This window comes from Anas acuta, chromosome 28 (genome assembly GCF_963932015.1).
Source record: "Anas acuta chromosome 28, bAnaAcu1.1, whole genome shotgun sequence".
NCBI classification, from domain to species: Eukaryota; Metazoa; Chordata; class Aves; order Anseriformes; family Anatidae; genus Anas; species Anas acuta.
This window is the reverse complement of record NC_089006.1, coordinates 3262163-3289222: the sequence shown is the minus strand read 5'-3', so window position 1 is coordinate 3289222 and position 27060 is coordinate 3262163. Positions and strand designations below refer to the sequence as shown.

The 27060-nt window shown below is 38.8% G+C and overlaps 1 protein-coding gene across 2 annotated transcripts in view; it reads left to right on the top strand.

The window, feature by feature from the left end:
* Window positions 1-27060, top strand: part of ASH1L (ASH1 like histone lysine methyltransferase) — a 58094-nt gene that overhangs the window by 28368 nt on the left and 2666 nt on the right. Inside the window, exons 5-27 of one of the 2 annotated variants that reach the window (XM_068663027.1) lie at window positions 682-1423; window positions 2492-2671; window positions 8351-8445; window positions 11021-11094; window positions 12654-12699; window positions 12904-13012; window positions 13398-13604; window positions 14619-14765; window positions 16260-16368; window positions 16535-16696; window positions 17222-17316; window positions 17585-17742; window positions 18480-18632; window positions 19093-19147; window positions 19250-19382; window positions 19853-20101; window positions 20542-20628; window positions 20874-20964; window positions 22742-22880; window positions 23469-23641; window positions 24097-24263; window positions 25428-25468; window positions 26181-26482. In XM_068663027.1, coding sequence (XP_068519128.1) covers window positions 682-1423; window positions 2492-2671; window positions 8351-8445; window positions 11021-11094; window positions 12654-12699; window positions 12904-13012; window positions 13398-13604; window positions 14619-14765; window positions 16260-16368; window positions 16535-16696; window positions 17222-17316; window positions 17585-17742; window positions 18480-18632; window positions 19093-19147; window positions 19250-19382; window positions 19853-20101; window positions 20542-20628; window positions 20874-20964; window positions 22742-22880; window positions 23469-23641; window positions 24097-24263; window positions 25428-25468; window positions 26181-26482 — 3714 coding nt within the window. Of the gene's footprint in view, window positions 1-681; window positions 1424-2491; window positions 2672-8350; window positions 8446-11020; window positions 11095-12653; window positions 12700-12903; window positions 13013-13397; window positions 13605-14618; window positions 14766-16259; window positions 16369-16534; window positions 16697-17221; window positions 17317-17584; window positions 17743-18479; window positions 18639-19092; window positions 19148-19249; window positions 19383-19852; window positions 20102-20541; window positions 20629-20873; window positions 20965-22741; window positions 22881-23468; window positions 23642-24096; window positions 24264-25427; window positions 25469-26180; window positions 26483-27060 lie in introns of both variants that reach the window. The other variant, XM_068663026.1, reaches the window with a different exon arrangement.

Genomic DNA, 27060 nt, shown 5'->3' with positions numbered 1-27060 from the left:
AAACAGAACCACAAGTTCAAGGACAGCCACTAGACTTGGTGTCCAAATGCATTGTGTCATGCCGTTTGGTTATCATGGGTGGCGCAGTTGCGTACGGAGCTCACAGTGCTAAACAGATGGTGTTTCTGCAAGAAACTTTCAGCTCCCTCCCAATGTGTATTTAAAGACCATAAGAAAGCAGGGTAATTTGTCTTTATTATTTCATCTAAAATTGAAAGCTGAAAGTGTAAATCCTTCCCTTGCTTTCAGAATTATTCAGGCTGCTAGGTTTTTCACGTGGTTGTAGTGCTTACAGCAGTGCCTTGCAAGCATGTTACATCTTTTTTGAATCCTGCAGAAAGAAGATTGTTCATAGGAGGATTTTTAGAAGTTGACCTGCTGATTCTTCTTCCTTTAAATCATTTCAACTCTGGGAACAGTGTTTTCATTTGCACTTGCAAATTTGTTACTTGGGAAAATTGATGAGGAACACATTTCCCCAAAGTAGCAGACTTGGACTAGAAAATACTCATTGTAAATTGTGTTGCATCTTTGACAGCTAATGCTTGATGTCTCTATTGCCAAAAGATACAAACCCTTTTACAGAAATATTTTGTTGTCTTCCCCTTAGCAGTTACATTAGCGCATGCTTTTCAGTCTCCAGCTTAAGTTCCAGTATATTTCTATTTGTTTGTGTTTCAGTGATTGGAGTACCTACGTGGGGGACAAGGCTGGCAACTGCTGTCGATGATTCAGTGGACAGCTTACTGCAGCGCATGGCACAACATGAAGGCCAGGCTACTTTGGACAAAACCATAGAAGCAGTCATTGCAAATGTATCTGTTCCACCATCAGCTAGTCCTGCTCGAAACCACAACAGGGAGAGGAGCCTAGGAAAACAGGACAGCCTTGTAGCTCCAGCAATTCCAAGCAGCTCCTGCAGTGATAGTATCTCACTTCTGTCAGACAGATTACCAAACAGCTATTCCCCACATCATCTGAAGAGAAGTGTGGTTGAAGCCATGCAGCGGCAAGCTAGGAAAATGTGCAATTATAACAAGATCTTGGCAACAAAAAAAAATCTTGACCACGTCAATAAAATTCTGAAAGCCAAAAAGCTGCAAAGGCAGTCACGGACAGGGAATAATTTTGTGAAGCGCAGGCCAGGTAGGCCCCGGAAATACCCAATGCAGGCTGTCGTCTCAATGCAAGCTTTCCAGGCAGCTCGACTGGTCAGTCAGGAGTTAGACAAAAGGGAAGAAAGCAGCAGTCCTTTACACCTTGGACCTGATACCATCACAGATGTAATTGAAGCTGTAGTGCAAAGTGTGAACTTGAATACAGATCACCGAAAAGGCTGGAAGAGAAAGAGGTGGCTTGCAGAGGAACAGGCCAGGAAACGACAAAAGTCTCTACCAGAAGAAGAACAGGAGAGCACAAAGAGGTAATTCTCTCACAATTATGAACCTCCATTATGTGTTGGCACTTATAACATTTCAGACCATCAAAGAATCCTACTCGTACCAGCTCTGCTCGTTACATTTGGTTTCACAAAGAAGTTTGTCGGTTTTAAGAAAATTTAAGGGTCTTTCTAAGCTACCAAACATCACACCCCAAAATGTAATGGAATTGCAGGTAATCTAAAGCTTGTTTTTGTGCTCGTGTCTTAAGTGAAACATGTTTTCTGATTATCTCAATGAAAAATACATTTAATGTGCTGGTAACAAGTTTACTAATGAGGCACTTTAGCAAAGATCATCATGTGCTGAGTAACAAACTATGGGTGCTACATGCTCCATGGGAACCTTAAGTGTGTGACTTCTATGTATGATAAGCAAATATTTGCAAGTGACACAATGTCAGGTGAGATCAACTGATACACAGCAAATAAAGACGAAAACCAAAGCTGCAAATAGGAGTTACAATATGCACCTGTCTTAGGAGTGCAATCACTGGCTGGTAAAGGAACACACCAGAAGTCTCTGATTCAGTCTTCACATGCTTATCCCCAAAGTCATCAGCATAAACAGATCAAGCTCTTTCAGAAGTCTTCCTTCCTGTGTTTTCAGAATAATTCTGGAAAATAATCATTCACTTGTGTTTCAGAAATTAATACTAAGATATAGACATTTAGAATTGCACGATTTTGCTGGAACTGTGTGTTCAAAGGATATATTGTATGGCTCTCCTGAAAGCTAAGAAAAGGTTTACCACGTACTATTTTTAGAGTACAAAAGCAGATAGTGTAAGTCACCTTCTAAATTACTGCACTAAGGCTCCAACCGGTGAATATTAGGAGTAATAACATTACTCTAAAAAGATTCTCCACTTTTTATGATTAACTACCACTTGATCATGATCAATGAGTTACATATTTAAATAGCTGAGGCACCTAGTAATTCAGAAACCTGGGCTTTTTATTTTACTGCTGACCATGAAAAGGAATAATGATGTGGTAAGATAATGTTTATGGTAAGAAATACTGTAAGATAATCTTTACTTTTCCTTCCAGTTTTTCTGAGACAGCAGCTGAACCACCCAGTCCACATGATGCCCTTGGGAAACCACAGGAACCTGAAAACACTGAACAGCCTTTGCCTTCTCCTGCCCAGCGTGAGAAGAAAGCCCCTCGGCCCCCAAAGAAGAAGTACCAGAAGGCAGGGCTCTACTCTGATGTGTACAAAACAACAGAGTAAGTAATACCAGGGGAAAGTTGCTGTCTGATATTCCAGTGGAAACTGTCTTCTTTCAGCTAGAGCCATAAAGAGCTGCTACTAATAAGTAGCTGAAATAAAACCATCAACTTAATTCAAGCCTGTGAAAAATAACACACATGATAATTATCAGAATCTGACCCAGTGAAGATTTAAAATATAGCCCCAATCAGAAAGCAGCTTCCAGCAATCTGAAAGTGTTTCTGAGTATCGACCTTGAAGAAGGTAAGACAGCTGCTTTCTACAATCAAATGATCACGGTAGTAAAATTGCTGGCAGAGCTTGCAGTGTTCAGGAACCGAGTACCACATCTACATAAAAGGGGCCATTACTTTTCTATTTTTATTGACTGAATGGTGTTGAGTGGTCATCTTTGGTATGAAAGAATTTCAGGAACGCAGCCTGTTCATTTCACAGCTAAATGAAGTTCATCTCCTTCGCTTTGTATGAGCAGTTTAGTGTAAAAATCGAGCGCTTCAGTGGTGTACACTAGAAGGTGGGCATCTCCCGTTTCTGATAACCAGCTCGCTTCTGTTTCTCTTCGTAGTTACGTAAGATTTCTGCAGTCATTTGGACAATTGTGTTGAAAGTTAAGAATTTGCTCTTCTCTTATAATATGATCTGTCAAATTAAAAAGAGGGAAATTGTTCACCTTCTGACTCATCCTACTTTGTAGACCACTTAAGGTTACACAGACTGCTGGGAGGCTGCTAGCATAGTTTTATCTGCTGTTCTGGTCACTGTCCTTTGCATTGTAGAATGAGGGCATGAGTAAGGGATCAAGACTCTAAGGAAGAACAAAGATCAAGGTCTGATCAAAGTGCATCTGTTTCTAATAGTTAGAAAGCATGCTCTTTTGCAGCTGTGCTAAAATTTATAGTATTTGGATGTTCTGTCACAGGTATACACAGTCATGCAACACTCCAGTATTGCTTCTTAAAAATGAGGTGTGTTGCTTTAGGACGGGACCTGAGAGAATCTTTTACAATAAAACATCAGTGACATTGTCAGTCCTAGTCAGCCCCCAGAGAGGACCCTTACTTCATAGCCAGTAAGCAGATGTCATTTGAAAAACTGCATGAATACGAGAAACAGAAGTTGATGTTTGTGAGTGATGATGGAATCAAGATCACTGCCATGGAGAAGGCCAGCACAAAGCTGACCTCTGCTTGCAATCCTCCCTCTCCCATCACATCTCATGTTGCATTTCCATGGAGGCTTGAAGAGTTCTGATTTGGTCTTCACATTGCTTCTTGCTCCACATAGCGAGTCCTTCCCTTGCACTGGTAATGATGTTTGTGATGAGCTGCTTGAGACTACTGAGGAAACTTTTCCCTATCAAGTAAGTAAATGCAGCCTACACAATCTGAGCTACCTTTCTTGATAGTATTTTGAACACTAATACTGAAACAAGGTACGGAGATGCATAATTGGGCAAGGACAGGGCTGTGGCCATCTTGTTTTAGGTGTCCTTTCTTACACCAAGGTGCTGTGCAAAAGGCTGATCCCAGCATTTCATTAGTCCTGGCACTGACTTTCTCCTTACTTTTACTGAGTTGGTTCAGCAAACTAAACTGGCAATGTAGTAGTCACTTTTTTATAATTAATTTTCTGTTAATTAAACTTGCTGTTCCAGTTCTGTTGCACTGTCAGATGTGTGCCAGTGCAAGAGGACATCAGAAGTTCATTTTATTATTCTAATAATTTGTATAACTTGCAGCTGTGTGAGTATGAAAACATGATCTTAGTTGAAAACAAAAATGCAGCTCTGTAATTGTACGGCACCCTCTAGTGATGATACAGTTAAGTGTCATCATTGTTTCAAAAACAGCTTCTGCATTCTCTAGTTGATATTGTACAAAGAGAAACAGAGACAAATTATAAGTGCAATTGTAGACATGTCACTCTAAAGGCTATTTTCTTACCCTACTGCATCTTTCTCAAATTATTCTAAGTGTCCTTAGAACGGATAAAGTAGTGGAAGTTTTACTGACATTTATTGTTACAGTTTACAGCTTCTCTCTATGTCAGTTACATCCAACTGCTAAAACAACAGCACAGAAAATATTTGTCATTTCATTGCTAGTTTAGTCTGCTGTTATAAGAGAGAGCTGTACATTAGTTTCTCTGCTGCCACTTGAGTTGTACAATTTGCCTAACCACTCCAGCTGACCTTGATGTAGAAATTTTATTAAAACACAGTGAAGAAAGCTCAAACTTCGTAATTCCTTGCAAATGAGCTAAGAACGAAAGGAGTGATGTCTGAAGTTAGCCTCAGTTCTACCTCGATTCCCAAAAGTAGTTTTGTAGACAGTATTAGCTGTTACGTCCACGTGAATTTTCCAGAATCCTCAACTCCCACTGGAAGAATCACACTGATCTTTTGCTGAAGAGAAGTTCAGTGTGTGGTTGCACAAGACTGCAGGTTTGAGAACAAAAGAAGATTGTGTACTGGAGTCACTATCTGTTTACCCAGTAGTAGCTTTCCTAGAGGAGTACAAAGTCTACTTCACCAAAGAAATTGAATAATTAAAAGTAAATTAGTATTTAACAAAAATATGGTTCTCATTAGGGAAATATCTGGCAAAGTTTTTCATATTGTCTGTGATTTTTATCAGCAATAAGAAATTCTGAGTTCTCATTCCAGGAGTGTTGCCTGCACAATTGTGCTGTGATCAGTACTGAATTGCATCTCGCCTGGCGTACCCATCACTGCAGTTTAGCACGGGCTTGAATGTGAGGTTTCCACCCATTTGCTCCTATCAGTGCCTTCCTTTTGCTGATGTTTGCAGAGCTGCAGGGTGAATCACAGTAGCTAATTGAATGCTTTAGAAGCAAAGCTGTAGAAAAAGCCTACAGAGACCGAGAGTCTGCGTTGCCAGAGCCATCTGTGGTGAGGAGGCAGACCAAGGTGGAGCGGGGGAGTTGATGTGCAGGTCAGGATCAGGCCCAGTGACAATGACCAGCGTCAGAGGCAGTCCAGGGATGGCCAGAGAGGTGCAGGCTACAGCTGTGGAGGCAGCCCTCGTGGCTGGGCTTGAGGTGGGTGACATGCAGCACAGGCCTGGCAGGGACCGAGTGCCCAGAGCTTGAGCATAACCAAATCTCCTGGGGCCGTGGGCACAGGACCTGGGGGAAGCCCCTCGCGAGGCTGCTCAGGGTCACAAGGGGCTGGTGGTAGCACTCGGCCACCCGCTGGGAGCTTCTGCGAGGCTGTTGGCGTGCCTTAGCAAAGGGGAATGGAGGGCTCTGTCCACCAAACAGAACCTGAATTGCCATCCCAGAAACCCCAGCCCAAAAGAAGAGGTTATTATCTTCCTAGTGGGGCTGCATGGGCCTGCTAATATGGACCTTTTCTCGATGTTGTGGAGAGGCCCCTTTTAATCCAAGTGGCTTTTTTTTTTTGGCGTGGCATTTATGTTTATAAAGCTCTCTGTCTATCCTTGATTACTTTAGCATAGTCTCCTTTTTTATTGAATACTTATTTCATTTTCACCCCTTCCTTCTGAAATCGCAGAAGTATTGGTGACATTGGTTCATCTTATTGATTTGTCATGACAATTCTGAAATGCCTCTAACAATACTTCATCACTGTGTTTGGGAGAAAAATAAAATAGGTGCTTTCCCATTGTTCTTTGTGACAATGCCTAAAGAGCTTTGTGTTACACTTCGTGTTTTTAACTAGTTGCTTTCGCTGCTTCGTTCTCCTACTAGTTTCCTCCTTACAGTTCAGTTGCCACTGAGTAGGTGGGTGTTAAAGGGTGCGGGTTTGGCTGGAATTAAGTTGTACCTTCCTATGGAATGGTTTTCCTTTTTTTATTTTTTTGCCTTTAATTTAAGGATTTGCTTGCCTCTTGAGAATGGAGGTTCACACTTTGCCTTTTCAAAATGCTTTTCCTTTTCCTCTCGATAAGAACTTGCCTTCCAGGTCTTGTAAGTAGTTACTGCAGAGTAACTTTCTTTGCAAGTCTTAGTGACGCGGCACAACTTGACAGAAGACCTTACTCCTAAGCAAATTAAACAAATGCCTGCCATTAGTAAACAGAGGGTCATAATTAATATTAAAAGCAGTAACCTTTATTATTTGAGAGAATGCTGCTGCTTTTTGATTAGAATAGCTCGACAAAGTATACTTCAGTTTGCAATTGCTGTATTTATGTAAAGAGCAAGCAGTAGCTTTGTGCTGGTGATACATTCTGGACCATGAAGCACTGGACTGGAAATAGGTGATCTGTGTTTTAACCTTCCTTCTGTCCTACACTGTGACCTGGAGCAGGCTAACCTCTCCTTCTGGTGGTGGAATACCTATGTGCCTTAAAAAATGAAGATAATAGTTTTCAGATGTGTTGTGTTCAGATAGTCCCATTTCATTTTAATAATAGACTGTAGTGAGCTGCCAAAACAGCCTTTCAGAGAAGACGGCAAGTTGTCTTTCATTCCAGATCTTTGAATCAAGGTGCAGTGGCTTTATGGAATGCATCCTCTGAATACAAAATGTAGGGATTGTTTGGCTAGAGAGAGAAACTCGACTGAGTTCAAGCGTATGACGTTATATCAGAAGTCAAATTAATTTATTGTAAAAATATCTTTTGATCTTAAAATCCATCTCATTACCGTGTGTATGTATCTGCCTGTATATGTGCATTAGGTTAAATGCAAGGGTATTGTAGTAACTAGAGCCCTAACACATAATGCTATTAAAAGCACAGTACTTTAATGCAGAGTACATGCAGCATCTAATTCAGAGCCCTCATTTCAGCAGTATGCCTTAATTTCCCTTTCACTATCTAAAATTTAGTTAACTTTTTATACCTTGAGAATAAATATTAGCAATCCAGAAGGGATTACAGGAGTGTGCAGACCACATTCAGTTGTATGTCCAGTTATTAAACATGAATCGCTTAAAAAGCTTAGTAAACTTGAATAGGCTTTAATAACATTTTTATCTTTGGTATATTTAACATTTAGATGTCTCTTCTGAATGTTGCAGAGCTACGGTACTAAGTATAACCACATCAGTTTTTTCTTTCCATGCTTTCTTTGTCAGTAGCCAAAAGGAGGTGTTTAGAAAAGACAGGGTACTGAGCTAGGTGGTTTGACATCTGCATGATCCATACGACCATTCTTATTTCATGTTCCTGTTTTTTTTTCCTTCTGTATAGGGGCTATCTTGTTGCTTTTTTAACTCTGGTTTCTGTTCTTTTCCTGCTTTTAATGATAAATAGCCTACTAAAGGAATAGAACCTGAACATTTCTTCTCAGCAAAGTAGGAAAGCAGGCACTATATATGTATAACACGTCAAATGCCTAAGCAAACAACATTGGATATGAATTAAGATTGTTTTATTCTTGTGATCTTAGTTATTACTTATCTGTTGCGTACTACAAATTTAAAGTTGATGGTGTCTCATCAGGTGTTGCCTACTTAGAAATTACGGGGAAAAAATCAAATCACCAGTTTTGAAGCAAATACAATAAGTCTATTTGCCAAGCAACCTGGAAGTTAATTTTTTTGGCCATTCCTATTATTATTCTCTTGCTCGATGTTCTAGATATTCATGCCTTAATAAAACAGAAAATACGTTTTTTTTAACAAATGTCAGAAATGTGCCTCATTCTGATTTTTTGTTGTTGTTGCTTTCATCTGTTGTCCACAGTCCGAAGAGCCGCCTCATACAATTAAAGAAAGAAAAGCTGGAGTACACTCCTGGAGAGCACGAGCATGGACTGTTTCCAGCCCCTATTCATGTTGGTGGGTAATTCACATGTTTTAATTGTTGGGAAACAAATATCACTCTTAGGTGACATTGAAGTACTCTGCTTGAACTTCATAGTCTTTCTGTTTCTCTCCCTTTCTTCTTTTTTATTTTGTGGCATTGTCGGGTTACTCGTATCTTTCAGCATACGAACTTTGTCAGAGGTCGTACTCATCCTTCTGTGTTTTTCAGTGCACAAGTTTGACTCAAGGGTTCCTTGTTGCTGTTTGACCTTTGCTCTCATTTTTTTATTTATCGTAAGAAAATATCAGTCTAGTTTTAAGCACGCTTTAACTGCCATAATGTTTTAGCTTAAATGCAGTACAATAGCCACCTTTTCAAACTAGTATTACAGTAGAATAGCCAGAGATGATGATTACTGTTTCTTAAATCTCAAATGCTAAGCAAACAATACATTCCCCCATAGGATAAATATGAGAAGTAGAACATAAATGAGGCCTGGGTCTTGTCTCTGCCCTCTGCATAAGGAAATCATGACCTGTGGGTAGCATGAGGACTTAGAACTTGTCGTGTCCCATGATGGCGTTGCCAAGTCCTGTCCATTTGACTGAACTGCCTGGGGTTGATGGTTGTGAACTGTCAGACTGAAGTTTTTGCAGTTCATGCCATTTCCCAGTACAAAGCAAAATTGATTTTTTATTTTTAAGGTAACTTTTTCATCCCCTAAAATGCTGCGATTTTTCACTTCACGCACTGTCATGCAAAGTGATTTGAGAAATTTTACATTGTTCAGAAGGAGTATTTATCCCATCAGATACAAATGTTTAATTGGTTTGTCATCTTAAACTGAACCTTTTTGCTCCATTCACAACTTTCCCAGAGAGGCGATACCAGCTGAAGAGTTTGAAAGATCTGTTTGAATCAGTGAGCATAAACATTTAAGAAGCAGTTTTCAGAACTGAAGGTGTTAATTTAAATTGACAAGAACATGACCTTTCTCAATTCATTTTTGAATTAGGTCATATAACTCTGCTGCACAACTGAACCATCTGGTGGGATGCTCAAGTTCAGTTTGCAGTGCAATGATCCTGTTCTCTTCCTAAGGCCGTGACCTCAAGTTTGTTTGTACTAGCAGACACAAACAAGCTACTGCAATAAAGATAAGGCTGTTTTAATTGCTCTGTATTGGGTAGCTGTAGAGTAGTTTTAACTGCAGAGCAGAGTTACAAGGTTTAGGACTGTGCCAGATAACTGTACTAGTGCCTACTTGATGAGGGCTGGAAGGACATTCCACATACTGCAGGCACGGTGCCAGGGCACTTGAAAGAGCCTTTTGTTTCGCGTGGTGAGGTCATAGAAGTGAAAGCAAATTCCCGGCAGATTTAGCTCTTTCCTGGAACCTGCTATGGATGAATAAAGCATTGAAAATAAAAAGTAATTTAGGAGTACATTGTAAGGAAAACAGCACAATTTTAATTTCCACTTGTGAGGGTATGCATGTGAATTTACACAAAGTCACAGACTATTGCTGGAGGAACATAAAGGCATTTATTACCATTTAGAAAACCTGGGAAAATCCAACATGAGACACACTTCATCTTTAGTCACTCTTCTCACTACAATTTTGTGACAATTTTCCAACAACATGCCAAGAGAACATTTTAATCTTAGCTAGAAGTAGCCTAGCACTTGTGTCAAGCCTCAGGTCTTAATATTAATAAAGCATTTATTGAGTCAGTTTCCTTCCTTTAGGAAAAGATTGGGGTGATAGTAAGTTTTGGAATAAAGACAAAATCTACAGTGAAAGCAGTGTCTCCTGTCTAAAAAGTTTCAAATATTGCTGAAAATATAAATCATCTTGAAGTCATTCTGAAACAATTAGGAATGTCTTTGTCAAGTCTGAATTAGTTTGGTAAAGGTTGTAGGAAAAGGTTTGGAAACTTTTCAAAATTCAAAATCTGTTTTCTAAGTACGCTACTGTGATTCACCACCTTGTATGAATCACATATGCAGAATTTTTGTATATGTGTTTGATCTCTGTGATAAATCATTTTAGTATGTACACAGTTGAGGAGAAAGCATCTCCTTTGTTTGGGATTGCTGCAAGGAGTTAGCAGTGTCTCAGTATGACACAGAGGCATCTTCCGTTTTGTCAATTATTTGCTGTTCTGTAACTCGCATTCAGTTAACCCCTCCTGGACAAACACCTGCAAGGTTCCTGGCAGGGCTCTTCAGATTTTAACTGTAACTGTTAAAGTTTAATGACACCCTTAAAGTTCAGTCATCAAAGCAGAATGCAGCTCTCCTCTGTCACCTAACTCAGCAAGCGCATCTCGTTTCTGAGACAGAAGCTTGCTTGGTGTCTATACAGCTTTAAACCTCAGTGCAAAACCAGAGTAGAATGCAAAGGCTAGCAAGATGGAATGCTCTTTCCTGTGCTTGTCACTAATAAATAAAATGTTCTCGGAAGATTCTGCTATTCTGCCTTTTTGACTTTCAGACATGGAGAGGCCCTATCAGAATTCTGGCAGTGTGCCTAGGAGCAGTCCTTTTGCCCCTTGGGGATATGTGAATATGAGTGTGTACAACTTATAAACCTTTTTGTTTCAGGGAAGTATCTCAGACAAAAGAGAATTGACTTCCAGCTGCCTTACGACATCCTCTGGCAGTGGAAACACAATCAGGTACAAGATAAAAAGTTACTCGTTGCCAAGATTATGACTGGAAGTCTTGGAAAAAAAATAGCAGAATTCTTGCATGAAAGCTATGTTTATATATTCTGTGTATTAATGAATATTCTTATTGCTGCCACTGGGTGAGGAAAAAAGGATTTGCATATGTATTAAATGTGAATAGTTTCCATTATTCTATCTCTTACAAAATAGCAATCCTATAGGTTTCTGCCAAAAAAGTCATTAATTTTGCTGCAGACTTTTATTTTGGTAGTGTGCCTGCTTTCTGCAATGATCTTGTTTTAGACACGCCTCAGGAGAATTCAGATGTACTGCCAACAGCACAGAGAAATTTCAGGCCTTATTTTTCTTGGATCACTCCCAGCAGAGTGGAATTTATTTTTCACTTGCAAGCTGAAATTTTCGTACTGAGGAAAGAAGAGAAAGTGTTTAACAGTCGCATTCTTTTTAAAGAGCTTTAAATATGTGCAAACCTAAAAATAGGATTTTTTTTTTCCCTGAGAAGTTTCCACCAAGTGATTTAACACAGGATTTAATGCTGGAAGGTAAATCTGTCCCCAGCTGTGCAGCAGGAAAGCGCTCTGAGACATGTAACTTAAGGATGTGAATGAGCAAGACAAATTCCCAGGTGGTTGTGGCTCCAGCTACCTTTTGAAATACCACCAAAATGTAATCTTAAAGTAATGATAGCTGTTGACATTTCAGCTGAGGACAGTTTCTTGACATGTACTGAAGATTGCCTACATCTGCCTGACTTAGCTGTTCAATATTGCATAAATAATAGATACATATGATCTATTTCCTTGACATTTTCCATAGCTATCTAGAATATTGAAAACCATTACAGAATAGTCTTGTTTGTACAACATTTGTATAGTTCATACAATGCCTGTCTGCTGTGTATGTTACTGGTGGAAGGCCATTAGTGCAATACGTAGGTTATATATGTAATAATATGAAATTATTCCTTAAAGCTTGTCTGGAAGAATTTCCCTTTTCCCTCCAGTCATCTGCATCTGCAGAGGACACTTTTCTAATTAGAAGATGAGTCTTCATTTCTCATGGTTGTTACCTGTAGTCACAGTTTTGATTACCACTTTAATTTTACTTTTTCACTTTTTTTTAAATATTGGCATGTGATAATTCCACCAAAGATACTTTCTCCAAAGTAGTTTTGAATAATTATTCTTCTTTTAAATATTGATTAAAAAAAAAAAAAAACAGCATTGCTCAGAATAATCCCCAAATAGTTGGTCCTCATGATAACATCTCATTCTGTTCAGATGTTATGGAGGGAAAAAAGCAGCATGTTAGAAAAACTGCTTAGCTACTTCATTAAGCATAACTTCTACTTGATTGGAAACTTCTATGACCTCTTTCTAAATGTAATCTGGGCCTAAAGAAGAGAAAGCAGATATATTTCATAGAATCAAATTATTTAGTAATGATTACAAAACCTTTACATATTAACAGGACAAAATTTCCCTGATTCTTTGGAATAACCAATGCAGATATGCAATGTATTAAAATTTTCTTTCTCTTTCTTTTAGCTGTATAAAAAGCCAGATGTCCCGCTTTATAAAAAAATCCGTTCTAGTAAGTAAAATCTTATTATTACTAAAATGTATAACTGGAATTTTCATAACACTCCTCCTTTCTTTTGTGCTCTTTATCCTAACAAGACACTTCCAACTTCTTTTTTTGCTTTATGTAATTGGAATGAAAAATTTCTAGATAGTTACATTTTTCACCTGGCAAGAATTTCCCTCCTCTCCTTTTCTTTTCCCCTCCCCTCTATAGATGTCTATGTGGATGTCAAACCTCTTTCTGGCTATGAGGCCACTACCTGCAATTGTAAGAAACCAGATGATGACAACGGAAAGGGCTGCGTGGAAGACTGTCTTAACAGGTTAGAAACAGGTTGACTGACTATAATAAGAGAATTTCAACATACGTATTATTTCACATAAACTAATAATATTTTAAGAAAAGAGTTGTGCTGAATGCAAACCTGTTAAAAAATGGTTTTGTTAAAGAGCAAGCATTGTAACTTTCTGCTGCAGGTATTCCTCTACCTTTTCTTCAGAGGAATGACCCAATAAAAGCTACATTTTGCTCTTTGAATATCAGTGAGAGCCAACGTATCAACTGTTGTGTGAATTATCTTGTGTGAAAACAAGAACCATTTTAATTATTAAATAACTTTTACTTAACAGAAGAAGGTTTTTTGCTTGTGTGATAGTGTAAAGCATATTCTATTTGTCTTCCTTCAACTTCTTTGTTCTTTATTTTAGGATGATCTTTGCGGAGTGTTCACCAAACACCTGCCCTTGTGGTGAACAGTGTTGTAACCAGCGGATACAGAGGCACGAATGGGTGCAGTGCCTGGAAAGGTTCCGGGCTGAGGAGAAAGGATGGGGTATTCGTACCAAAGAACCCCTGAAAGCAGGACAGTTTATCATTGAATATCTGGGAGAAGTTGTTAGTGAGCAAGAATTCAGGTAGAAATACTTATTTGCTATTTTAGCATGTAAGGCTCAGTAAATGACTTTAGCATCCATTCTAATTGTTGGGAAATCCTTAGACAGAAATGAATGGGAGAATAAGGGAAAGAAAAAAGAATCCTCTTCTGGTCACTGCCACCAGAAGGAAGGCTTAGAATTCAGCTTTTTTGATCAACCAGCTTTTTCTCAGTCAAATAGAGGAGTGATTAATGTATGGAATGCGACTTCTGCTCTGTAAATGCCAAATGCCACAAGTGAATGTGAATTTGATATGATTATGAGTACTGTGCAGAATTTGAATTGTGAAAAATAGAATTGAGGGGGCAGAATGGGGCAGAAAAAGAAATGAGCTTTCGCAGATAGGTATGAAGACAAAAGAACAAGTGGGAGCACTAATACCTAATGAAAGAAAGAAATTATAAGTCTTGTTAACTACATAACATCAGAGGATAATTTAGTTTGGCGAGACATACGTGCTTCTCTTAGAGCTCCATCAGAAGGCAAATCTGATCTCCTCATACAGAGGTAACTGTTGACACAACTGACTCTCTTGTCACTGTTGCTCTCTTGCTAAAAAGAAGTAGCTGTAATCCATGGATGTAACTGCAAAAACTGTGTCCGACCCCAGATAATGAAAGGGAGGAGCTGAATGTTGTACACATGCATACATATACACATCGAAGAATGTATACTTGCATTTTCTCTTCCATACACAGGTTATCAACATGAAATGTATACAAATAATCTGCAGAACCCAAAAGGGAGCATTCCAGAAGAGCAAATTTCTAAATTCTAATCCAAGCTCTGTCAGTGGCCTTGACTTATAAAAATAGGTATTATAATGGTTTTCCTCCGTCTCTAGGTGTACAATTCTATAAAGTATAAAAATTACAATTGTTTTTCTTCAAAACCCTCTCTCAGAATTCTTGAATGTGCTATTACTATGTTACTCCCTGTATGCTTTGCAGCAAGAAGGAGAATCACAAATAACTTTCCTGTGTTGCTTCATAGGAACCGGATGATTGAACAGTACCATAATCACAGTGATCATTACTGCCTGAATTTAGACAGTGGAATGGTGATAGATAGTTATCGTATGGGCAATGAGGCTCGTTTTATCAACCACAGCTGTAATCCTAACTGTGAGATGCAGAAATGGTAAGAAAAATATATTCTGTTTACTGGGAGACTGGTATGGCAGTGGCTAAAATATAGATAACCAGATCATCTAAGAGAATCTGATCTAAAAATAGGGGAATTGAGCTGAACAGTGTAAAAAATATTTACTATCATGCTCACATTGCAGAAGAGAAATATTGTTTCCAAGTGGACGTTTTGGAGACAGGATCTAAGTTTTCTGGCAAGGCAAATGCAATATTTTTGTTTGTCGTGCTGTTAACCTGCTACAAATTTTGAAGACTAGGTAATGCCATAAAATAATCGCTGTGTATATTCTTTCCTTATGGTGTTGTGGGTTAATCCCGGTAGGCAGCTAAGCACCACACAGCTGCTCACTTTCCCTTCGCACCCCTGGTGTGAAGGACAGGGGAAGAGTAAAAGCAAGAAAGCTTGTGGGTAGATATAAAATTGTTTAATAACTGAAGTGAGAGAAGACAGAGAGAAAGAAAACAAGACAAAGCAAGTGATGTAAAGGTAATCGCTCACCACCTCCCATGGGCAGGCTGATGCCCAGCCTGTTTGCTAGCCTAACCTTCTGAACACCCTTCACTCCCTTTTTATTGCTGAGCATGACATTATATGGTGTGAAATATCTCTTTGGTTATTTCAGGTGATCTTCCTGGTTGAGTTCCCTCGTAGCCTCTTGTGCAACACACACACATGCACATGCACACACACACCATCCATTCACTGTAGTGTCAGAGTGAGAAACAGATAAGGTCTTGGCATTATGCAAACACTGTTCAGCAACAGCTAAAGCATTGGTGTGTTATCAGCGTTATTTTGGCACCAGATCTACAGCATGGCACCTTACAGGGTGCTGCAAAGAAGCTAACTCCGTCCCAGCCAGACGTCTGCAATTCAAATATGTTTTTAAAGCATATGAACAGGGGAATGGTCTGATTTCAGCATACCCTGTGTCATATCAGTACTATGTTAGCACAATAAATTGAGTGCCAGGCTAGTAGGAAGGGCTTCTGAGAAATTCATAGTGAAAAAGTAGATGGTTGTAATAGGGATCAGCTATAGTGGTAGTACAGCAGGGAAGCTTGTGATTCTCAGGTAATTCTAGTAGTTTTAAGCAATAGTAATTAAATTTAAAATATTAGAATCCAACAGAAAGAATCAGAGAGACAGTAAATTTTGGTGCGTTTTGTGAAATGAGGTGAAACATTCAGAGTAAGCTTTTGATTTATGGCGAGGGTTGATAAGTGGATCAGTCATATTAGCTAATACAGTTTGTAGCTTCTCTATTTGTGGCACAACTTCCTGCTCTTTGTAAACATAGCATTGATTTTTGGTGGCTTTCAAAGTTTGTTGTAAGAGACAGAAACAAGAACAGGTCAAATGAAGAACAGGAGTACTCCTGAGCATGGCAGTAGTATTGTTTCCTGTCTCCAACACTTCCACTATGTGGACAAAGACAATTTTCGTTTTAATTATTTGGAATATTTCATTATATTTTCTCTGCAGGTCTGTTAATGGTGTTTACCGGATTGGATTGTATGCACTTAAAGACATGCCTGCTGGTACTGAATTGACTTATGACTACAATTTTCACTCATTTAATGTTGAAAAACAGGTAAGGATCACAAAGCAAGACCTTGAAAAAAATCACTAAACACAAACAGTTCAGTAGAGTTGAAGCAAAACCTATTTTTGTTGTATTTAATAGAACGGATTTTATTGCTGAGTGATAATCCAAGTGTTTTGGATTTTATTTAAAGTAACTTTTCTTTTTTCCAAAGCAACTCTGCAAGTGTGGTTTTGACAAATGCAGAGGAATAATTGGAGGTAAAAGTCAACGAATGAATGGACTTGCAAGCAAAAGCAACCAGCCTGTGAGCACTCACAGAAGGACTGGACGGTCAAAAGAGAAAAGGAAGTCAAAGCACAAGCTAAAAAAGAGAGTAAGTAGTAAAGACAGCTTCTTTCATGGATAAAAGTTAGTAAGAAATCAGTTTATGACATCATACTAAAAAAAGTGTAGAATCACAGAATATCCCAAATTGGAAGGGACTCATGAGGATCATCAGGTCCAACTCCTGGCACCGCACAAGTCTACCCAAAAATTTAGACCATGTGACTAAGTGCACAGTCCAATCGCTTCTTAAATTCAGACAGGCTTGGTGCAGTGACTGCTTCACTGGGGAGCCTGTTCCAGTATGCAGCCACCATCTCGGTGAAGAACCTCTTCTGATATCCAGCCTAAACTTCCCCTGCCTCAGCTTAACACTGTTCCCACAGGTCCTATCACTGGTGTTTATGGTGAATAGGTCACCTGCCTCTCCACTCCCAATCGTGAGGAAGTTGTAGACTGTGATGAGTAGTATTTTAAACATAAAAGAAATGCTACGGTTTCTGTCTCAGAAGCTATTGGTTTGCTAGGTTCTTGGCACAGTTTTTCCTGTCTATCAGAATGATCTGTTTTCCAGAGGGGCCACATGCCAGAGGAACCCAGTGAAAGCGTGAACACACCAACAAGGCTGACACCACAGCTTCAGATGAAGCCCATGTCTAACAGAGAAAGGTAGGGAATGATTTCAGTGGTGGTGGTGGTGGTTTTTACCTCACAAATTGAGGGGCAGTGCAAATGTTGAACTGGTATTTTCTAAGAGGTAGGGCATCATTGAATTGTCTGAGTAAGAAGTTCTTGGTTCTTCTTTAACAAGTTAGGGTGGTATTTCTCATCACTGACATGAGAAGCTTACGTCTGAATATCTCTTTTTTGCTGTGTTAAAGTATTAATTATAGAGAAGGTGATTTCTGAATGCTTTTTTTTTTTTTAATTTATATAGAAATTTTGTGTTAAAACACCATGTATTTTTGGTACGAAACTGGGAAAAGATTCGACAAAAACAAGAGGAAGTGAAGCATGTCAGTGATAATATCCATACTGCGTCGTTATACAACCGCTGGAATGGAATCTGTCGGGATGATGGCAACATTAAATCTGGTAAGGCCAGCACAGGTTCCTTATGTCGCTACTCTTTTCCTTTGAGATCCTATGTGATATGTCCAAGAAGAACTTAACTTTGATTTACATACAGAACTTAGCCTTCCTACAGGATCAGTGTATCTATTGTAATGCACACAGGGAATGCCCTACAGATAAAAAATACGTATGTATGTAGTTGTGTATGTATGCTCTTGTATTTACATAGCAGGGTAAGTCAGACTTTTTTTATATTTTCAGTGTATTTCTGCATTAGGGGATTCTGCAATTTCCTCTGAAATAATTAATGCTTTTTTCTTACGAATTATGCCTTTAGAGAAGAAAGCATTTTGGCATTCAATTTTGGGAATGGGACAAAACATAGGTATTGGAATTAATGTATTAATACTGTTTCAAAATCGCACTTTGTTCATAGGACCATAATCTTCACTGCTGTGCAGGATTTGGTCCCCACTGTAAGGTACACAATAAGTTGGGAGATAAGTAATTTGAGTAAATTTAGTGACATGCTATGCTTGCTCCAGCAACATAAAATACTTTGGTAACCATCTTAACAATTTGGATGAGCTATAAGCAGTGAGAGCCTACTTGTGAAAATAATCTTTTACTGTTATAGTAGCTTTAAAAAAAGTTAATTTTAATAATTGGTCACGGACTTCCTGGATCAGAAAAGACACTGTAATTTGATCTTCAAGTAAATTTTTGTTTTGGCATAATTCTTTTTTGCCCTCTTTCAGACGTCTTCATGACCCAGTTTTCAGCCCTTCAGACCGCCCGCTCTGTGAGAACACGACGCTTGGCTGCAGCTGAAGAGAATATTGAAGTGGCTCGTGCTGCCCGCCTAGCACAAATCTTCAAGGAAATATGTGATAGCATTATATCCTACAAAGGTGAAGGTGATGTGACACTCCTGAAAAATCTCCACAGAGATGTTTTTCAGCCTCTGGAACAATGAACTCTTGAATACAAAATAATAGAAAAAAATAGTTTATGTCAGGACTTTAAATAACTTCTTGTGTTGTTTTTTTTTTTTCTCCTTTCTCTTGCTACCAATGTTATCCTCAATCCCTTCCTCTGACATCAGAATCTGCAGGTGTTGCTATGCTTTTAAACTGATTTTTCAGTAGTTTAGCAAAATGGTACAATTTACTGAACTGCAAGGAAACTGTCCTCCATTTTGATATATCCAGAGTACGGCAACCAGCTTCTTGAAACAAACTCCATTTCAGTTCCCCGATACCAGAAGAGCCTTTCTTTTAAACATAGATAGAATATAGTTAGTTTTAGTTACTTCTTTTTTTTAAAGTTTTATTCAAGTAAGTGATGCTAAACTGTGTGTTCCTGTTACAGATTCCTCCAGGCAGGCTCTTGCAGCTCCTCTCCTCAACCTACCCCCAAAGAAAAAGTAAGTATTTGCTTCTCAGAGCAACCCATGGTTTTCTGTAAGGGATTTGCATACATTTGAAATGCTGGTGAAATTGACATTCTGCATACGTTCCCATTTTAGAAATGCAGACTATTATGAAAAGATCTCTGACCCGTTGGACCTTGCCACCATTGAGAAACAGATCTTGACTGGCTATTATAAAACTGTGGAGGCTTTTGATGGCGACATGCTGAAGGTCTTCCGGAATGCAGAGGTGAGGCTCCCTCTGGCCTTAAGGGTGTTGCGTAGAATCTGGGAATATATCCTAGCTTAATGCTCTTGCTGACTTAGAGTAATTAAAGAAAAAATATTTTAGAGAAGGGGAACTTCCGATAATCCTTTTCTGATGAACAGACATTGATAATTAATGTACTTCAGCTTATTCTTAGTGCTTTTGTTTGCCTTAGGTCAGATGAATAGAAAGTAAAGAACATTCATCAATAGCTAGCCTAATGAAATTTTAGTACTTTGGGGGAGAAGTAAATTGTCCTTTAGCGTCATACATTAAGATACGTGGACCTGCGGTTCAAAGTAAAGGAAGTAGGTGTACAGTCATGTTACCACATGGGTGGATGCACCTTTTCAAGAGTGTGCACAAACAGGAGAAATGCGCAAAAACATGGAACCTGCAGGGGGAAACCAAACACATACAAAGGTTTTTTGTTTCTTTTTGTTTTTGTTCAGAAATACTATGGCAGAAAGTCTCCAACTGGGCGTGATGTATGCCGGCTACGGAAAGCATATTATAATGCTCGTCATGAGGCATCTGCCCAAATTGATGAAATAGTGGGAGAAACAGCAAGTGAAGCTGACAGCAGTGAGACATCTGTCTGCGAAAAAGAAAATGGTCATGAGAAGGACGAGGATGTGATCCGTTGCATTTGTGGCCTTTACAAAGATGAAGGACTCATGATCCAGTGTGAAAAGTGCATGGTGAGGCAGGGGAACACAAAATGGAGCTCTTTCTCTATTCACTATAACCAGTGGAACTTCTACCAGCAGCCTCTGCATCACTAATAATAGCCTAAATTACCTCTTCAGAACTTCATTTCCTCTCCAGAAGAATTGAGAGATTTCGTTTTCAAAGAGGAAATGCAATTTGCATTTCTGTATAGAGTAGCTAGCAATTCCTGAAACTGCCAGAAACTCCTGTCTTTGGTCATGCAGAATTTCAACAATTACGGGCTTTTACATAAATAGTTGCATGGAGATCTTATCTGTCTTCTTAAGAAGTATGAAATAGTTCAGAGAAAGTCTTGAATTTCCTTTGTGAAGCTTATTTTAATGCTTTCCTTAATACTTTCTCAAAAAGTATGATTTATAAATAAAATATATCACAAGAATTTCTAATTGGGATGCATCTATTTTTCTAGGTCTGGCAGCATTGCGACTGTATGGGTGTGAATTCTGACGTTGAACACTACTTGTGTGAGCAGTGTGAACCTCGATCTGTGAACAGAGTAAAAAATACTTCTTCGTTACTACAGTTACAAATTGAAGCAGTGCTTTCATTTATATTTAGTGATGTTGGCAAGGCCATTGTGTGATTCTTTATAATGTAGTTTTCTTGGATTACATTTAGTCATGTTAAGTGTCAGTTCTTCTGTAGCAACGTCTGCATATTTCAAAAAGGATGTCAGACCCGTATTAGTGCTGATTATGGTGGCCATCTTAACATTTCCTTTCTTTTTCTTTTTTCCTCCAGGAGGTTCCCATGATTCCTCGTCCCCATTACGCCCAGCCTGGCTGCGTTTACTACATATGCTTGTTACGGGATGATCTATTGCTGCGCCAAGGTATGTGCTTACCCTGGTGCCTACCATGATTTCCATCAGATAAGAGTACACAGATTTCTGGCATCGCCTTGTTTCAAGTGTTTTTATCTTTTTAGAAGTAGAAGGCTGTGCCCTGTGCTAGCATGGGGGTGACACATAGTAAGGAACCTGAGTTCTCACAGACTGGTTGACGAAGAAACGTTAATTACCTTTAACACGGATAGGTTTCTGCTTCTGGCCAAAGAAGAAAGATGTAGAGTCAGCATCCAGTAGTTAACGTTTAGAAGTAAAGGCAAAGAAGTTCACTAATTTTATTTTTTTTTACCTCATTCTACCGATACATTCAAGGTTAGAAAGAATCTTATACTATTCTTAAGATAAATGCTCTTGAATGAATGAAACCAGTTGGCATGTTTGCTGGGGAGAATTAGGAATCTTCAGGAAAGTGGAGAATTAAAAAACAAAAACAAGGAACAGTGCATTCGTTATCCTCTGCAGCATTCTAGAATTTACATTCCCTCATTCTTTCTCAACATTGCTCTGCATTCTCTGTCTTGTCTCTAGCTCAGCCATTTGGTGTTCCCATCTCATGTTTTTTTGCTGGGTTGCCAGCTGGAGAATAACTGTCTTTCTAGGGTTGCATCAGTATTTCTATAATCTGTTTCATTTAGTTATGCTTTAGCTCTTTCTGTTTCAACTTTCAGTCATTTATAGTGTTAAGGTTGTTTTTGTCGTGACAAAACCACATACCTCTAATTCTATAGGGCTTGATTGGTGATTAATTAGAAAAATGTTAGCTTACATGGCTAAACCCTGTGTATCATCAGCAGAGGACAAAGACTGAACTGTCACCAACAGTTAGTCCCCAACAGTGACTGTGCAGTTACAGGGGATAGATTGAGCAAGGCTATGCCCAGAACATGCTAAGAAGTAATACACATTACTGTAGAAAAAGGGAAAAAAACATGGATTCTTTGCTGAGTTTTCCACCAAAGGTTCTGAAGTATGTTTGTGTATAGTAATTGCTGCGATTCAGTTGCAGAGTTGAAGCAGTCTTTTTCTGTCTCTGGTTTCCATAAGGTCATGCAATTTGCAGCTACAAGGCAAAAGAGATCATAGTGACCATCAGGCCTGCAGTTGCAGTATGCATAGACTATGACATTTTTCCTGCATGTTGTGTATTAGGAAGAGGCTGATCTTGTGATAAGACTGAAAAGGTTTATGACAGGATAGCATTTCTTTATGTCAGTCTGCCTTCACTGTCAGGGAGTTGCCTGAACAACTGAATTAGTCTATCTTCTAGTTCCAAGCTTGAGAACTCCTCGTGTTTTCAATGAACAAGGCTGAAAAGCTTTCAACTGCCTGATGTGTGAGTGCACACTTCACTGTGATTGAATCCCTATAAATAAGTGAGAGTTCTTCAGTTAGAGGTTAGAGGACCTCTTGAAGTCTTATTCTTTAAACATTGCAGCTATCACTAATTTGTACATACTATCCTTATAAAAACTTACTTTGTTACATGTCCTGCCATAATTTATCTGGATTTATTATGTGTTACTATTTTCAGTGTGGGCATGCAGTTCAAGTTATGTTTAGTTCTTTGCTAGTGAAGTTTTTTCTGAAAACGATGAGGGTCACTTTTCCTTCTTTTACTGACTCTGGATTGGTTTTGCATCACTCTGCAATTCAATGTTAGGTAGCTCTGTCATGTTAGTTTTAATGAAACCATTTACTCCTCTATTTTTGGTGTGCTGGACTGATGAGAAGTTACAGGTGTGCATTTTGTGCCTATTGCCAGGTGATTGTGTTTACCTGATGAGAGACAGCCGTAGAACTCCAGATGGACACCCTGTCCGGCAGTCGTATCGGCTGCTGTCCCACATCAACAGGGAGAAACTCGATATTTTCCGCATTGAAAAACTCTGGAAAAATGAGAAGTATGTTCAAGGCATCTTTTGAATTTGAGACATTCCATATACCTACCTGTCAAAACACAGTAATTTTGTGGAAGTCTTGTTATAGATTAAAAATGCGGGACTGAACATGGTTAAGTTACAAAGACTTGATGATTTCCCACTTGTCTCTGCATGTACTCCAGAACTGTGAAGTAAAAACATATAAAGTTGAAGGTGTAAGCAAGGGATAAGAGATACAAGTTGATATATTTCCTTCGCTGTTGGAATAGGCTGAGAATACACACTGACAGCTGCATTGGCTCAGCTAATGATCACTGACTTGCTAAGCCACTGTAACATGATTAAATGCTTATGCCCCTTTGATAGCAGCATGGTAAGTGTGCTGTGTTCATAAAAATCACAATAGGAATATTTCCACTTGCTGAAGGGGATAAAGTTGAAAGTGTTATATTCATGTAAGTTTGCCTTTCATCACAGCCATTGCAAAGTACAAGGTAGATAGTTCAAAATTAAATGGAGGGCGTTATGTAAAGTTGTATCACAGGTTTATAGAAATAGTCTTTTTTTCTTCTGTTTGTTCTCTTCTCTTACCTACACATCTTCGAGCAGAGAGGAGCGGTTTGCATTTGGTCATCATTATTTCCGTCCACATGAAACACATCATTCCCCTTCTCGAAAGTTTTATCACAATGAGCTGTTCCGGGTGCCATTGTATGAAATTATCCCCTTAGAGGCTGTTGTGGGAACGTGCTGTGTTCTTGACCTATACACCTACTGCAAAGGTAAGGAAACTTAATAGGATGAGAAATTAAATTTGGGAGGTATGCTAAAATAGGTAGTGCTGCAAAAAGGCAGTAGCCAATGTTTACAGGGTATCAGAGCTGAGGAGGCGCTATTGCCTTAGCACTGAACAGTGGTTTCTGCTGCACAAGGGGCAGTACTGAGGAGACAGCAGCAGGGTTGTATTGCAGTGCATAAGGAAAAGAAAGTGATGGTGGTAAAAATAGTTTTGGAATTATTTGGTTGGAATCTAAAGGTTTTTCTCTTACATTTGAACTAGGAATGTGTCCAGCATTTGTTCCCCTTGATTCAGAATCATAATAATACCTGCCATCCCACTTAACACCCTAAAGCCCATACTTCTGACACTGTGTATGGCTTTGTACTGGTATCCTGTCTGTCTTCTCTTGAATCTGATTAATAATTTTTTCATATGTACTTCATTTTGAAACTGCAGGGAGGCCAAAAGGTGTGAAGGAGCAGGATGTATATATTTGTGATTACCGCCTTGATAAATCTGCTCATCTCTTCTACAAGATCCACCGGAATCGTTATCCTGTCTGCACCAAGCCCTATGCCTTTGACCACTTCCCCAAGAAACTCACACCCAAGAGAGACTTCTCAGTAAGTGTTTCTTCTCATAGCTTCCTTATTTTTTTTTTACCAGAAGGCTGGACATATTTTTCGGAAGCTCCTGTCTCTCTGTTTATGAATGAAGGATTGTAAACCTGAGGAAAATGACACATAAGCATACACAGACTGGATGAATAGTTGTCTAGAAAAAAAGCTTTGAAATAAAAATTGACTGTAGGCACAGAATATGCAATTGAAAGGCAAACAGGTGTTGAGGCAAACAAATAGTGATGTGGAAGTTTGGAGATGTTGGTTTCTGACAGAAATCTAGATGGTAATTTCTTGTGAGTTGTTCTGAACAGAGGAAATCTTAAAATTCACTTTTGGGCAGCAGTTCTGCAGCTCTAAAATGATTTTGTGTGTTTCAGAGAATTACACGGCATATAGTCCAGTGCGAGTTTGTTAGCCAGTCTGTGTCAGGCTTTCTTTTCTTTGATATAATTGCTCGATGTTTTAATAAACTTTGCCTATAAAATGGTTTTCAGCAGTACCTTTAAATTCCACATACAGAAAAGCAGAATTTTCTTATTTCCATTTCTCCGCTTTATCAAATGACATACCACTTGCTTGCTTACATAATAATCACTGAAAATTGATGTCTTATCAAAAAAAACAGCAGCCAAATAGGTAGGTGGCCTGATCATGAAGTACACCTTACCTTACCATGCTGCATCTGATTGTCCATTCATTTCAATCTTATTTGCCTGTATTCTATGGGAGTAGCAATTCTTCATTGTGTACATCCTCCTACACAACACTACTTCATCTCTTGAGTTTTGAGGTATCAGATCTGGCAAATTTTCTGCAAGAAAGCACTTTTCTTTGGGAGCAGAGAGGTTCTTATAGTGAATTTAGAGTAGTCTCCTAATTGTGCTGTGCAAAAAGTAATTTTTTCATAATGGTCTATGGCTTAAAATTTATTTAGAAGATAAAAAGAATCAGCAAGTCTGGCTCTAATTTGTCCCTATTACATGAGGTTTTTTATCCCTTCTCCTTTGGATTTGTCTAATGTGTGAGATACACCAGCCATGCACTGGCATATGCAAAGTGCCAGATAGGCAAGTCCTGTATTGGTACTTCCATAATATTAGACCAGCACTTCCTTCCACTGTGAAATTTATTCAGTATTAACCATAATCTTTATTGTTGTTATAGCCTCATTATGTACCAGACAACTACAAGAGAAATGGAGGCCGGTAAGTCTTACCTACCAGATTGTTGGCTGAGAAGAGATGGGATGATCCTGTTTGCTTGTCAAGTGTCCATTGTTCTTCCTACCCATTTTCCTGGGTGCTGTGGAAATAATAAACTTAAATTCTTTAAAGCAGTTCTCTGAACTTCCAGAGAAAGAAAAGGGAATGAGGGGAAGGAGAGGGAATATAGAACCAGCCTTGGTGTTCCTTAATAATATGTTTACTAGTCAGGAAAGTACAGAAGCCGTTTTGAAAGTTAGCAGAAGCAGCTGAATGTGGAAGAGAGCATGGCCCCCAGCACAGGGGGGAGATCAGTCGCTGAATAGGCTGACCACGTACTCCTTGTAATAACAGCCCAGGCTAGTGCATTCTCTCAGTTCTCTTAAAGACTTTACAAATACTTACCAGGAGCCATGGTAATTGAAGAACATCAGTATGTGTTGTGCTCAACTATTTTGGCAAATGAAAATATTTATAAATTGAAATTAAAAATGATTTTTTTTTTTGAAAGACTGCATTTGACCTTATGCAAATGAGGTTATAGGCCTATATCCCCCTATAGATCTGGTAGGTTTGAATGCATGTATTATTAAGTAAAATGACTGAGATTCTAGACAGTCTCCTACCTACTGAGGAGTCCTTGACTATCTAGTAATTCACCTTTCAGGTAAGTGTCTGAAAAAATTTGGTATTTAAACTCTTCTTTTCCTGTCAGATCGTCTTGGAAAACAGATCGCTCAAAACCACAGATCAAAGACTTAAACCAAGAAGAGGATTCTCTTCCACTTATTGAGGATGTATTATCAAACCAAGAGCAAACTTCAAGTGAGGTGCCTAGCATAGAGGAGCCAGAAAAAGAGGCAGTCTCTAGTGAGACCTGTGAAACTGATAAAAAGGTGGAAGAAGGCAATTCTGACACAAGGCAGCTGTGCACTCCAGAGGAAAGGCGGCATATTCAGAGAGAGAGACTTAATCAAATCCTGCTAACCCTCTTAGAGAAAATCCCAGGGAAAAACGGTGAGATTTTATGCTGTGGTTACACAAGAGCATTTCTTCTATAGTTTGATTTTGTTTTGTTTTTTTCTTTAGCTCACTGCAGACTGTGTTGATAAAATTAACACGTATTTTGCTAGTGGACATTATTAATAATTAGTTTTATTTGCAGTAATGTTTTCTTTTGCAGCAGTAGCAGTTTTCTGAATTCATATGAAATTTCTTTCTACTGACACTGTTTTGTATAGTAATTTTTAGTAACCACAAAGACTGTCTGAGGACATTCCCCCATTAATCTTTGCTTACAACTGAGAAACACAACAGACATGCAAAGAAAAAAGAATTCAGGAAGTAATTTTTGACTTTTAGTGATAGTTCTTACTGTTGGGTTCTGGGTAACTTCTAAACTGTAGAATGATGGTGCAGTGGTTGCCCTGGTTAAGTAGTTCCCTGTTTTTAATTGCAATATCATTAGCTGCTGTGACAGTGGACATCCAGCAACCTGAATGTTGCTACAGGTCGTCCTTTTAACAGGCCAGTGATATTCAGAGTTTGTGCTTTGGTTGCTGGCATATGCTTCCCACATGCTGGTTTGTGTATAC